Source organism: Vipera berus (genome assembly GCF_964194415.1).
Source record: "Vipera berus genome assembly, chromosome: 1".
NCBI lineage: Eukaryota > Metazoa > Chordata > Lepidosauria > Squamata > Viperidae > Vipera > Vipera berus.
In genome coordinates this window covers 34,866,073-34,880,756 of record NC_138202.1, presented here as the reverse complement: position 1 = coordinate 34,880,756, position 14,684 = coordinate 34,866,073, and the positions used below count along the sequence as shown (strand labels likewise).

The window sequence follows — 14,684 nt, the reverse complement described above, 5'->3', positions numbered from 1 at the left end:
AGTATTAAAAAAGAAAGCCTCTCCTGTTTTTCTTTGCAGCTGAAAATATGATACTGTATTACCTGGAAGTATTTTCAGACTCCAGAAGAGTGGAACATAAGTGCAGAAATGGTTTTATTATAAAAAAAAAACACCTTTCCATACCTTTTTTTCTCTTGAACCACCTTTCACACAGAGCATGTCTGAATCTTCTGGACTCCGTTTATTTTGTTGCCTTTGAAAAGAAAATAACCTCCCTATAACTAATCTGTACATATGTGAAGAGGAAAGCAGCTCTAACCCTGTGGAGCAGCCTAATAGCTCAAGTAGTAGAGCGTGGGTGGGAAGAGGCAACCTTGGCTCCTGGAAAGAAAGAACAGGATGGAATTGTCTGATTTGTAGTCTCTGACATATCTTGCTTTCTTCAGTTGCTTAGGAGAAGGGGGGGTGGAGAGCCGGAGAGAAGAAAAAAGAAAATACTTAAATCCGAAAAGCAGTAGGCGGTTTTCAGAAAGATCTGCATACATGAGTGCATTTCTCTTTGGTGGATCATGTAACATGGCAAAGACACCAATGTTTTTCCTTGATAGTGTGGATTTCAAAAGCACCATCGTTAAGCAGAAATGAGTTTTGTCCACTGCCCTTTTCTTTCTCTCCTCTCTCCTTCTCTTTTTCCTTCTCTCTTTGACGATTCTCTCTCTCTCTCTCTCTCTTTCTCTGCCATTAACATTTCCTGGCTTGGCTACTAGGAAAGAAAGAGAATACTTCTGCCAAAAATGTAAAGAACTGAGAGTGCAACGGCACAGGATGTGTTGAATCAACAGTACATAAAAACTGCCATACTATTAGACCCAATGTCAGATTAATCTTGTTGTGCCTTAAGAGCCATTGCATTAGAGAGGAAAGAGTATTCAAATGGTGTTATATATTAAGATGAATTAAAGGTTAAGATGACAGCCAGCTGAAGATCAGCTGTGAGGCACCCAGCAACAACAGGTGGCGTCCTAACTCCCGTCTCATTGGACCGCCCATTTTGGCGGGACCATTTAAGGATGTGGATTGGTTATTGGTTTGTTGGCAACAGTATTTAAAGGAGCCAGGTTGTGAAGGCTCCTCAGTTCATCCACAATAAAGCTCAGTTGAAACCTCGACGTCTCGTCATCTGTCACACCAGTCTGCACTCAATACTTAACAGTGGCGACGAAGGTGGGATACTGCTGCTGAGCTGAAGCACCAGCTGAGTCACTAGAGCTGAAGCACTAGCACTCGCGGGAAAGGAGGGAAGAGAAAACTCTCCCGATAAAATTCCTTCCCGGAAAGCAGCAGCCAGACCCGGACAGAATGACGCAAATCGGACACATCCGTGAGTTCGATGTCCGCCACCCTGGACAATGGGAGTCCCACTTGGGACAAGTCGAGGGGTATCTCTTCGTGAATAAAATCACGGAAGACAAGGAGAAGGCAGCGGCGTTGCTGTGTATCAGCGGGCCGGCTGTGTATGATGTAGCTGTCGGGCTCTGTATTCCAGACCCTGTCTCGACAGTACCATACGCCAACCTCGTTCGCAAACTGAGCCAACACTTCATGCCTAAGAAGTCTGAAATCCACTGGCGGCTATGCTTCATCCAGAGAAATCAGCTGCCAGGCGAATCAGCTATGGACTTCGTGGCCACCGTGCGACAAGCCGCCCGAATGTGCAAGTTCCCGGACCTGGAAGATCGGATCTGGGATCGAATTGTGTTCGGCCTGAGCGACGAACACCTCCAGCAGAAAATAATAGCCAAGCCTACCCTGAGCCTGTCAGAAGTGATCAACGAAATAATGGCTCGAGAAGCCATTAACGAAAAGAGCTCTCTCAAACCAAACAGCAACCCGAACGGCTCCGTGCATCAAGAAGACGCTACTGACAGCGGGGAAGGCGAACAAGCCGGCGAAGCCGAAATCGACGCTATTTTACAAAGGCTGGAGAAGTTCAAGAACCGCCGTGAACAAAACGTAAACCACAAGAAACCAACCGGGGCCAGCAGATATGCCTCAGCCACCAACCGTAACACCGGCAGCAACAGCCGAAATTGTGCCAGCTGTGGGGGCAATCACCCCAGGGCGACCTGCCGCTTCCGTGGGGCCAAATGCCATGCCTGTGGCAAGACCGGCCACATTCAAGCCGTCTGCCGAGCCCGGAACCGCGACAACATTCACGACATTGAAGAGCAATCCGCAGGTACCATTCCCCCCCAAAAAAAAACCTGGGACCAGGGCACCTCAGATTATAGAGAATTTGGAAGTGGCTTGCCAGTCAGCAACCCACCCCCCACTACAACCTAAGATTAAAATTACTGTCAGTATAGAGGGAATCCCGTGTCTAATGGAGGTAGATTCAGGCTCACCGGTCTCTTTAATTTCTGCAGAGACCCTTTCCCTTATCTGTTCAAAAAACAGACAAAAAATAGGGATAACACCCACTAAAATCAAATTAACAGATTTCCAACATTCCCCAATTAAATTAAAGGGACAGGCCATGGTTAAAGTCAAGTTTAAACAATACCAGGGTCCCTTAAAAATTCTAATAACCGAGGGCAAAAGAACAAATTTGATAGGGTTAGACTGGTTCCCAGCCCTGGGTATCTGGCTAGGGGGAATTAATAACATACAACCCAATAGCCTAGAGTCCATCTGTAACGAGTTTACAGACGTGTTTGGGGGGGGTTAGGAAAATACACCGGGGCCCCCATAAAGTTAAAACTTAACCCAGAAATTCTACCCGTTAGAATCAAAGCGAGACAGGTTCCGTTCGCTTTGAAGGAAAAAGTTGAGAAAGAATTAGACAAACTAGTGGGGCAGGGCATTTTAGAACCCATAGAGGGGGGAGAATGGGAAACGCCTATTGTAACCCCCCTAAAACCAAACGGAAAAATAAGAATTTGCGCGGATTATAAAGCTTCGGTGAACCGGGCCTTAAATCCGCATGCTTACCCGGTCCCCTCGGTAAAGCACGTCCTCGCAGCGATACAGTCCAGCGCCATCTTTGCCAAGCTTGACTTGGTGCAGGCGTATCACCAGCTTCCGGTTTCCCGCAAAACAGCTGAAATTCAAACAATTGTCACACACAAGGGAGCCTTTCGCGTAAATCGTTTGCAATTCGGAATTGCCGCAGCTCCTGGAATTTTCCAGGAAATCATGGAAAAAACGCTGAAAGGCATCCCTGGTGTGTGCCCTTACTTTGATGACATGTTGATCGCCGGGGAATCAGAGGATCAACTAGCTGTCAGACTTAGAACCGTGCTTGGCAGATTTAGGTCTGCCGGGCTCAAACTACAAAGGGAAAAATGTCACATTGGGGTAAAATCAATAGACTTTCTGGGATTTAGGATTGATGCTCATGGCATCCACCCCACTGACTCCAAAATAAAAGCTATTAAACTAGCCCCAACCCCTAGGAACAAGGCAGAACTACAGGCTTTCTTGGGGTTAATCATTTTTTATCATTCATTCCTACCCCACAAAGCAACCATTGCAGAGCCTCTGCATAGGTTGCTAGACAAAAATGCCCCATGGAAATGGTCCACAATACATGACAACAGCTTCCAGACTTTAAAAAACCTGCTATCAAGGAACTCAGCTGTCACTCATTTTATTGAAGGGAAGCCTATCTGCCTAGCCTGTGATGCCTCCCCATATGGTGTGGGCGCAGTACTCAGTCACCTAGAAGATTCTGGGGAACAAAAGCCAATTGCTTTTTACTCAAGGACACTTACCCCTGCAGAAAGGAACTATGCACAGATAGATAAAGAAGCATTAGCTCTCGTGGCAGGGGTTAAAAAATTCCACGACTATCTGTATGGTAGGAAATTTGTCATTTACACCGACCACAAACCTCTGTTAGGGTTATTCACAACCCACAAAATAACACCTCAAATTCTCTCCCCCAGGGTTTTACGCTGGTCTGTATTCCTGTCAGCTTACTCTTATGACTTAAAATACAAACCAGGAAAAGACATGGGGCACGCTGATGCACTAAGCAGGCTACCCCTGTCTATTATTGAACCAGACCCAGCCCCAGCTTGTAATATCATGACCATTCAGGACCTCCCTGATTCACCCATCCAAGCCAAAGACATAGCCAACAGCACAGCTAGAGACAGAATCTTAAGCAGAGTATCAGCCTGGGTAGCCACAGGCTGGCAGGCACATAGCCCTGACAAAGACTTCCAACAGTACTTTAACCGAAGAAATGAGATTTCATCACATAAAGGATGCCTGCTTTGGGGGAGCAGGGTCATAGTCCCCGATAAACTAAGGAACAAGGTATTACAAGCACTACATGAGGGGCACCCTGGAATTGTCAGGATGAAGGCCCTGGCCCGTAGTTATGTTTGGTGGCCTGGCCTGGACAAAGACATTGAACTCCAGGTTACAGGATGTTATCAGTGCCAAAAATCCAGGCCCAACCAACCACACCACCCAGTGTTTAAATGGGAACCAACTTCTACACCATGGTCAAGAATCCACATTGACTATGCAGGCCCCTTTCAAGGCCGCCTTTTCCTCATAGTGGTGGACAGTTACTCAAAGTGGCTGGAGGTAATTCCAGTATCCAGCATGACCTCATCCAAAACCATACAGGTGCTGCAGGGTCTTTTTGCCACTCACGGCCTACCTGATGTCATTGTGTCTGACAATGGCCCACAATTTACGTCTGGTGATTTTCAGGCCTTCAACAGATCCAACTCGATTAGACACATCACATCAGCCCCCTTCCACCCGGAGACTAACGGCCTTGCAGAACGTATGGTAAGATCAACAAAAGACGCCCTAAAACGCATCATCACCGGAGATTGGCATCAAAGACTGGCACAATACCTTCTGAGCCAACACACCACCCCATCCGCCACCACCAACAAAAGCCCAGCAGAACTGCGGTGGGACCGTCGACTCAAGACAAAGCTGGACAGACTACACCCTGATCGTGTGGCAACGGAACCAGAACACCACCCCACCGTAAAAGAATTGACAGTGGGGGACCTTGTCTGGGCCAGAAATTACACATCAGGGGACTTTTGGGTTCCAGGGGTGGTGATTGCTAAAACTGGTCCTGTATCTTATGTTATTGAGGGGGAAGGGGGGGTGACAATTTAGAAGACACTTAGATCAGTTGCAGAAAAGAGCCCCCGAAAACCAGCCAGAGGGTGAGTCTTACAATAGAGAAATAACATCTGACCCAGCAATCCTTCCAACACCTGAAGGGCCCTCTCTCGACTACATGCCAAACACACACACCTGGGACAGTCATGACACCAGTCAGGCATCCCAAGCCCAGGGGGAAGAAATGGGGGACCCCAATCCCACCCCAGTGGCTATCAGGGAAAACCCAAGCCAATCTCCCGGAAGGGCAGAACCACCATTGCGACGTTCCAACAGGATCCGCAGGCCCCCAGCATACCTGCAGGATTTTGTAAGGTCATAGGTCACCACTTAAGGATTTTATTGTTCTTTTTGTTCTCATTGTTGGGGGGGGGAAGGGAATGTTATATATTAAGATGAATTAAAGGTTAAGATGACAGCCAGCTGAAGATCAGCTGTGAGGCGCCCAGCAACAACAGGTGGCGTCCTAACTCCCGTCTCATTGGACCGCCCGTTTTGGCGGGACCATTTAAGGATGTGGATTGGTTATTGGTTTGTTGGCAACAGTATTTAAAGGAGCCAGGTTGTGAAGGCTCCTCAGTTCATCCACAATAAAGCTCAGTTGAAACCTCGACGTCTCGTCATCTGTCACACCGGTGTGCACTCAATACTTAACAAATGGGATGAAGAAGATCAAGGTTAGGATTAAGTAGCCTAAATGCTCCTGTTTCTATCAGAACATGGTCTCATGAAGCTACAGGAAGACAGATTTTGATTATTTGGAAAAAGAATTCCTAATAACAAGAGAAGTTGCTAAAATATATGAAGAATGGTTGCAGGAATGAGTATGATAGTCTAGAGAAAACAAGAACTCGGGATGACATGATAGTAGTATTCCAGTATTTGAGGGGCTGCCACAAAGAAGAGGAAGTCAATTTATTTTGCAAAGCACCAGAAGGCAATACAAGAAACGATGGATGGAAACTAATCAAGGAGAGAAGCAACCTGGAACTAAGGAGAAATCTCCTAACAGTGAGGACAGTTAACCAGTGGAACAGCTTGCCTCCAGAAATTGTGGGCACTCCATCCCTGGAGGTTTTTAAGAAGAGGCTGGACAGTCACTTGTCTGAAATGGTATAGGTTCTCCTGCTTCAGCAGGGGGCTGGACTCAAAGACCTCTAACTTCCCTTCACGGTCTATTCTGATTGAGTTCAACAGTGGAACTAATTACCTAGAAATTTCCTTTCCTGGATGTAATGAAATGGAAGGTAGAGAGCCAACAATCTGGGATTCTTTTTTTAACTTTGGATTTCTATACACCCCATGAGATTACAATTGATGGTTTAAATGCCTTCTTCCAACCCTATTATTCTATGAAATCATATTCCACCATGAGAATGGCAGGTATATCTTGAATTATTTTACCTAACCTAAAAATGTGGTATAGGAAGAAATTGTGATAACATTGGTATCTATTGTCTTGAGCTCCTTGAATACTGCTGTTATATGTGACTGTTGTCCACATTCAGAAAGTCACTAAAAAAGTCCAGATATGTGGCTTTTGCTCATAGAGTTCCCTTTCTTCCTCCCTTTGTAAATCATAATAGCCAAATCGGAAAATCTTTGATAATCAAACTTTAGCCAACTTCAAGATCTGGCCTTTTTATTAAGTTTGGACAAAATGTAAAATGTTGGTTAATTGAAGTCCTTCTATTGGTGCAAATCTTAAGTTTATTTTTAATATTTTAAAAGTTGTTTAAAATTAACATTAAAATTGCTTAATGTTTAAATTATATCTATCTATCTATCTATCTATCTATCTATCTATCTATCTATCTATCTATCTATCTATCTATCTATGTATCTATCTATCTATCTATCATCTTTCTTTGCTTTATATATAAGACAATGGGACTTGTAATAAGGATCAATTGTCCGCTCCTGCCTATCATAATCCACTGAACAAGACACGGGAATAGCTTTCCATTTATTTAGGGTAAATTAGGTCACACAAAGTCACTGGGAGTCAAGTGGCATATCAATTATTATTAGAAAGCAGAAAATTGGAAAAAAACCTAGTTTATGTGGACACATAATTGTATGGGTTTGAAATTTTTAGCATTTCCCGCCCCCACCCCCACTCCTGAAGATCACCTGAGACAGTAAAAGTTACAGTACATGTGAAGATTCTTCAGGCATTTAGATAGGAATCTTTTCTAATCTTACCTGGATACTGTATGTCAAGGATTAACCTTTTGACTGGCTTTGAAATACATTCCTTTTTTAAAAAAAAAACACTCTACAAAACACGAACTGTTCCAGGGCATATGACAAGTTGGAGAATAAGCAAATGAATGTATGAAATAGTGTAGTTGTTGTTTTGTTGTTGTTTTTCCTTATCTTGGATAATCTGACCAATATTTAATATTTACTTGTGACAGTGTGCAAGTTTCAGTTATTGCTCCAAACTTATAACCTCTCAACGAGATATGCTACATGTCTCCATCCCTTTTTGTAAAGCAATTGGTAGGATATTATATGAAACTATATGCACATTATATAGAGAGGAATTATTAGCTCGAGGCATCTAAGCTGTGAGTCAGAGGAGTGGTGATTTGTCACCATACTGAAAGATCAAATGTTCCTGGAATTGAGAACAGCACTTCAAGTGATATTATGAATGACTAAGTTGTGGTAGGCAGGGTAATGCTGGAGGTAATCATATATTTTATTCTCCATTAAAAAGCCACTGTATACAGCTAGCTGAATCTACTGTTAAAAATATTCTGGAATAGATCTTCCTATCCTGATAGCAGGAATAACTTCATAGTTGCAAAGCATGGCATAAACAAATAAAATGCAATGCCACATGATGTGATGATAGCTATCATTTTAGGAATCAATTCACGGGGTTATAAAACTACAGTACCACAATGGCACTAAAAATTAACCACTGGGGAAAACAACAGAATGACACTGCCTTTTTGGTTATGTTTGTGGTAGGATCTAGTTGACCTAAATGGATTATACAGTACTTGTATCCAGTATAATTTTCTTCTGTTCATATAGCAAAAGAAAAATTTGTATACAAGTTATATGTTTATATGGGAACTATAAAATGCAGAAGTTAGATGAACAGTTGACTATGGCTATAAGAATCTAGACTTCAGGACAGCTCCATATTTTGCTCAGAGTTTTGCATTGGTTCCATTGTGCAAATATTATATTGGAGAAATATTGTGTCTGGAAAATAGGTTTGGGTGATTACAGGAAGTCTTCAAAATGTTCTGGTTAATTTGGAATCCAGGCTGTTGTCTTGGGAATCCAGGAATTCAAAGGCTGTTTTTCAGCCAGCCTGTTCACTCATCTGGACCAATGGTTCAGTCAGGGGGAAAATGTTGCAAACAAGTTCTGTAATTCCAATTAGTATTCTCATTGGTAAATTAGAAGATCTTAGATTGAAATACACATAACACAATAGAGAAACAGCAATCTAAATATAGCTTGAAAAACTAAACATACAAATTTAAAAAACAAAAACATAATAATATGTTGGCAAGTGAACTATATCACATATATGAACTAGATATTACAATATCTGGATAAAATGCTATATTACACATTTGCTCCAGATAAGTAGGCATCTGTGGGAGATAAATCCCAAGCAATCAGTCTTGATTAATAGATCTAACTTTGATTAAGATAGCTTCCTATATTTAAAACTGTTTTATCTCAGTATCATATTAATTGTTGTATGGATCTGATTAAAACTTGATTTTTAGACTTATATAAGAAGGAAGGAAGGAAGGAAGGAAGGAAGGAAGGAAGGAAGGAAGGAAGGAAGGAAGGAAGGAAGGAAGGAAGGAAGGAAGGAAGGAAGGAAGGAAGGAAATCATACATTGAATCCTCTGGGCAATACAGTCTTGTCTGACAGATTGCGCCTTATTACTATAATTATTTTTGCAATGGATACAATTTTGCTTCAAAAACAATGTAAGAGTGGCCTGGTTCAAGCATTTAAATGGATGTTAGTATCATGAACAGTGGTTTAGAGGACAAAAAGACTTTCTATTCTTTTTAAGCAATATATTTTATCATTCCTCATTTAGACATTATATCTCAATTTATTATTACCATAAATATAAGCAAATTGGACAAAGCAGGAAGACAAAAAGGATAAAACTGCCTAGAGATTTCAGTTGAATTCTGGAACAGAATAAAAGCCAAGTTTTATACAGATTTATAATAACAAATAATATGATTCTATGTTCTATATTCTATGAAAACAGAGTTGGCTGGTAAATACAGAGGTAATTGTGGAGCATTAGAATCTATTTAATTGTAATGATCCAGGATCTTTTCAGAAAATCAGTACTGAAAGATAAGGGACATTTCTTTCCTAATTGTTATTTTTGAATGAAATCATTGCCTGATTAATCTACTATTCTACATTATGACTGAAAGGTTTGTTAAAACCTAAATAAGAAGGTTTGTTAAACTTCTGTGGCTATGATCCAAGTTACTGTAAGGCATGCGACTTGCACACTACTGCTATTCATTTCAATAAAGACACCTTTTTCAACTCTAGAGAAATGGCTGTGGCTGGCATAAAATATTTTTATTAAAGATTCCTTGAGTGGGAAAGGATAGTCTGGATCCTGTGTTGGACCCTGATGTTTACTATCTTTCATAATTTTTCAAGTCCTTTTACTAGTACAAACATTTGTGTATGTGTGTGTGTGTGTGTGTGTGTGTGTGTGTGTGTGTGTACAGTGGCTTGTTTGATGGCTATTAATAAGCAACATGATAGCTGGAGGGAAGCTGTGGTCTAATGGGCAGAGTGTTTAATCAAACTCTATCTCCCTGACACCAGTTCCATAATCTTTACAAACCATTTCAATTCCAGAATTTTTCCATTTTTGTGCCTATAATAATCTTGCTGCAGTTACCATATTCAAAATAAATCTTTCATAATTCTCTTCTAGTTGGCTGTCCATAAGTTCCAAGTTATAAAAAGTTATGGTTTTATCTTTAAGGTTGATCTTTCAATAATCTCTCATGTGATTCTCAACTTCTCCCTTTCTCTTGTCTGTCAGGAGAATCATAAAATCTGTGCACCTCAACGCAAACTCTTGTTGAGCTCTAGCCTTGAGAGAAACTATTTTTTTTTATTTTAATCCCATTTATATCCCGCCCTTCTCCGAAGACTCAGGGCGGCTTACAATCTAAGCACAAATCAAATGTGCTTAGCAATAGCCTTCATTCTATGTATATGCCTGCTTATTAGGGCTTTCGCCCCCCCCCCCAGCGGCATTATTACAAAGTCAGCTTATTGCCCCCAACAATCTGGGTCCTCATTTTACCTACCTCGGAAGGATGGAAGGCTGAGTCAACCTTGAGCCTGGTGGGATGCGAACCTGCAATAATTGCAGGCAGCTGGTGTTACTTAAGGAGGCATTAGCCCACTGCTCCACCAAGGCTCTATTGAGAGGTGGTCCTTTATTGCCCAAATAAAATACAGCATTTATTTCCATCTCCAAGTTTGCAACGCACTATGAAACTCTTCATCCATCTTAAAGAAAACTAGAGTAAGAAAAGAGACAATCTCTTTGCTTTTTGTTTTGGACTGGAAATTGGGCAGAAAAGCAAGGGGATTTGTGAATTTGTGCAGAAGGACAAACTCAGGTTAGATTAGGCAGGTTCTATTGGGAGAAACTGAAGAAGGTATGAAAGAATTTAGTTTCATAAACAGAAGAGCCAGCAATATTTGGGGAAGAAAGAGCTTCTATTCTATTAGAATACCATCTGAAGAAGGGAGGGTTTTTTTTCAATCTCATTCATGAATATGGGCAGTGCAGTGGCTCAGTGGTTAAAATGCTGGGCTGGCCAGCTGGAAAGCCAACAGCCCGGGTTCGAGACCGAAGTATCATGCGACAAGGTGATCGCCCATCTTCACCTAGCGCCTGTTCATCTAGCAGGTCAAAAGCATGCAAATGCGAGTAGATAAATAGGTACCACTTCAGTTGGAAGGAAACAGTGCTCTGCAATGTCATGCTGGCCACATTACTGTAGAAATGTCTTCGGACAGCACTGGTTCAATGGCCACTGTAGTTGGCAATGACTAGCGGAGTAAAATCTGCAGGGACTCCTATTAGTGACTATGCAAATATCTATGCCATCTTTTAGGTTTCAGATAACCTTTCTTAGGTTATCTACTTTTTTCAGTAAACTTAGTTTGGATAGTTATAATTTGAGGAGCAAGTCATAGGTTCTTTGAGAAAATGGGTAGCATTGTGGGCTGAGCCATTTACCAATATCCCTCTCCCAGAAGGCAATCTGGTGCTATTAAAATCTCTACCACCTTCCTCACCCCCAGTATCTTATTTGGTCTCTCCCACTTTTGCCTTTTTTCCAGTCAGATGAAAACATTCACAGCCACAGTCCCTTTTCTGCTTCTAACTGTGTCTCTGGGCATTCTAATAAAGAAGGATCATGCTAGAGGCTGGAGCTCTACTTCTCAAGTGGGAACTTTAGTGTCTGTTTACACTTATTCATTACCTCTGTTTGATAATGTTTGTTTAAGTCTTTTTCCTAAGTTTTTCTTTCTGCCTTAATGTTACTTTATGTGTTTTCAGAAGAAAGTGTTTTGTGTGACTTTAAAGTGTTAACTGGTAGGAGAGCTATTCTAGTCGTAAATATTAAAAATGAAATAAAATTCTCAGTAAATTCAAGAAATCCCACTTTCAACAGAAATGGATCACAATGCTGCCTTTGTTTATTATGAGGATGACATAACTCAGATTTACTTTTAATGTATTTACTAAAAAAAGATGAATCTGAACACTTCCCCCCACCCTCCCTCCCCAAAAATGGAACATTTGCCATATTTGCAGCAAATCTAAGATGACCCCTGAGTATTAAATAAAAAAAAATATTTGACAAAGCAAGACATCTTTCTTTCTGGTAAATATAGTAAACCTTCTAGGTCTCATATTATCCATAGTTACTGATCCTGAGTTGAAATAACAGTGAAAGCTACATAGGTTCAAGCCTTAGTCAGATTTTTTCACCAAATGAGTTGAATATTGCATTTTGAGTAAGATTCCTCAGAGGAGAAACAGTGGCAGATTTCATGGTTGTAGAAGGAAAGCCGAGCATCAGCAACTGCATAGGTCTATCTACCATATATACAAATTTGTCCTGCATTTTCTTTTAGAATTTTGTAGAATTTTCAGTGTGGAACCGCCTGCTTCCTCTCGTTCTCTTTTTATCTTAGGTTCATTATGCCCATTCTTCCAGCTTTGTCACTTCTGCCACATTCTCTGATTCATTCCAATATTGTCTTTTTCAGATGCACTACGTGATTGACGCAATTGGCACATTTCCTCCCCAGAGCGAACATTGGCAACAAGCATAGATTTTTCAGGAGAGAAATCCATTCATGTCCTTAGAAGGTAAATTTAATCGTCATTATGCCATTCTCTTCCCCTTATTTACCCCAGCTCAGATGCTTAGTTGTTAATGATGTACTCATCTGCCAATTCCTGCTTTTTGTCAAGAGGATGAAAGAAGCTTGCTCCTTAGATTTAGATCTAGGTTGTTGCCCTCCGTAGGCTGCACTACATGCTGATTGCATTACAAATGTAGTTTGTAGGAAAGAAAGGACCCTATTAACCTACCACTTGTGCTAGTCTTTGTCAGTATGCAAATACTTGGTTTGGTTCAGGAAAAAAAAGAAAGTATCTTAATCCATTCCTAAAATGAGTTTTATATATTGTTGACATCTGGGTTGAACAAGCCAGTCCATATTACTGAATAAAAGATACTTCAGTAGGTTAGGTCAGGGTTTTTCAACCTTTTCACCCATTTTACCACTTTTAGGATATAGCAACATCCGAGTACCACCAGTCACCTAGCAAGGTGTCAAAAACTTGATGACCAGAAAAAAAAGAGGAAAAAAGTGATGTACAGGTAGTCCTCGACTTACAACAGTTTGCTTAGTGACTGTTTGAAGTTACAATGGCACTGAAAAAAGTGCCCCTCAAGCCACAGCTGAGCAAGACACCTGCCTGCCCACCCGGCAGCGCTCTTCCTCCTGTCCGAGGTTTTCATTGTTGTGAACATTTCTGTTGAGGATTGGCAGTGGGGGTGGGGTGGGGTGGGTGTTTGGTTTTTATTCCCCCCCTCTGCTGGGTGGTTGCAGCAGGTTTGGTCACTTCACATGACCCTGGGACACTGTGACCATCATAAATACTGTATGAATCAGTTGCCAAGCATCTGAATGTAAATCACAAGACCCTGGAGATGCTGCAACATTCCAGATGATTGGCGCTTCTTCTTGGCTCAGCAGAAGCACCGGGATCAATGCCAAGCTCCATCTGGAGCCTGGTGCTGATCCTGGTGCTTCCACTGAGCCCTGACAGCCCCAAAGAAGCGCTGATTCTGGCGCTTCCGCTGAGCCCTGACAGCCCTGCAGCTCCAGCCATCTCTCACTCAGGTTTGTGCGGTGCTGCCACCAGTTCAGCTCATTCCCCTCCTCTGCTACTACTTTTCTAGGATGGTCGCGTACCACCTGCCAGGTGCCAATGTACCACAGGTGGTACCCATACCACTGGTTGAAAAGCCCTGGGTTAGGTTCTTTGGGCAAGTCCTTGCAGTTCACTGTGGATGGACATACGGTGACTGATGCTTTTGAATGGAAAATTTAATGTACATTCAAGCCAGTTTATATCATACATTGTTTGCATGCTTTCGGAGGGAGAAGTTGATGCCCATGTCTGCTGGTCATTTGTGCAACAATGATTTGGCATGTCTGTTTTTTATGGCAAATTGTGCTGAATCTTCAGTGAATAAGATAGTCAGTGGTTTTTGTGAAAGTAAAAGGCAAGGCTCCAAGCTGACAGCAATCTAGTCTCTATTATCCTTAAGACTGCATATATTGTCTTAAATCTCTTAATATATCTCCTAATTAAGAGGCTATAGAATAGCTATTTATGCATTGCATCAACAAGCCGGCAACAGCTCTAATTTTTCAAATCACTGGTTCTAAAAAAAGGAAGAGATGTGGTCATAGTCTGAAGTGAATAAAGAAAAGTTCACTCTGAAAATATGGGTTACAGCGTCTTCCTTCATCATCACAGCTTCATTGTTATGGTTGTGAGATCTTTTCCAAGCAGGAATATAACTCCTGAGCAAAGATAGCAGTAAATGGGCCAGAATGGCAAAGTCATGATAGACATTTCTATGGACTGTCAAAACTATGGTTCCATCACATGCTAAGCCTATGGCTCAAACTTTGGGAGAGGGGCCAATGACCCAAAGTCTCTTCAAACCAAAGCCCTTCTTGAAGAAGAAAAAATTTGATGTATGCCAACATATAATTATCTGTGTATGCCATCTGTCTTGTAAATTTTCAGGATTCTTTTTTTTTCACCATGTATACATTCGAATTAGACTGTGATGTTTCTTTGTGTCATATATGTTTGTGTGTGTATGCACATATGCATAATGGTATATTTTGGAGAGCTGAATGCAACGAATTTTCATTTAAATGTATGATTAGTGTACATTTAAAGTGACAATAA

At 41.5% G+C, this 14,684-nt stretch overlaps 1 protein-coding gene across 2 annotated transcripts in view; it reads left to right on the top strand.

Moving 5' to 3' along the window:
• Nucleotides 1-14,684, top strand: part of LBHD2 (LBH domain containing 2) — a 57,039-nt gene that overhangs the window by 26,887 nt on the left and 15,468 nt on the right. For both annotated transcript variants that reach the window (XM_081319206.1, XM_081319207.1), the window contains exon 2: nucleotides 12,452-12,554. In XM_081319206.1, the coding sequence (XP_081175332.1) occupies nucleotides 12,542-12,554 (13 nt within the window). In that variant the 5' untranslated portion in view covers nucleotides 12,452-12,541. The remainder of the gene's footprint in view (nucleotides 1-12,451; nucleotides 12,555-14,684) is intronic.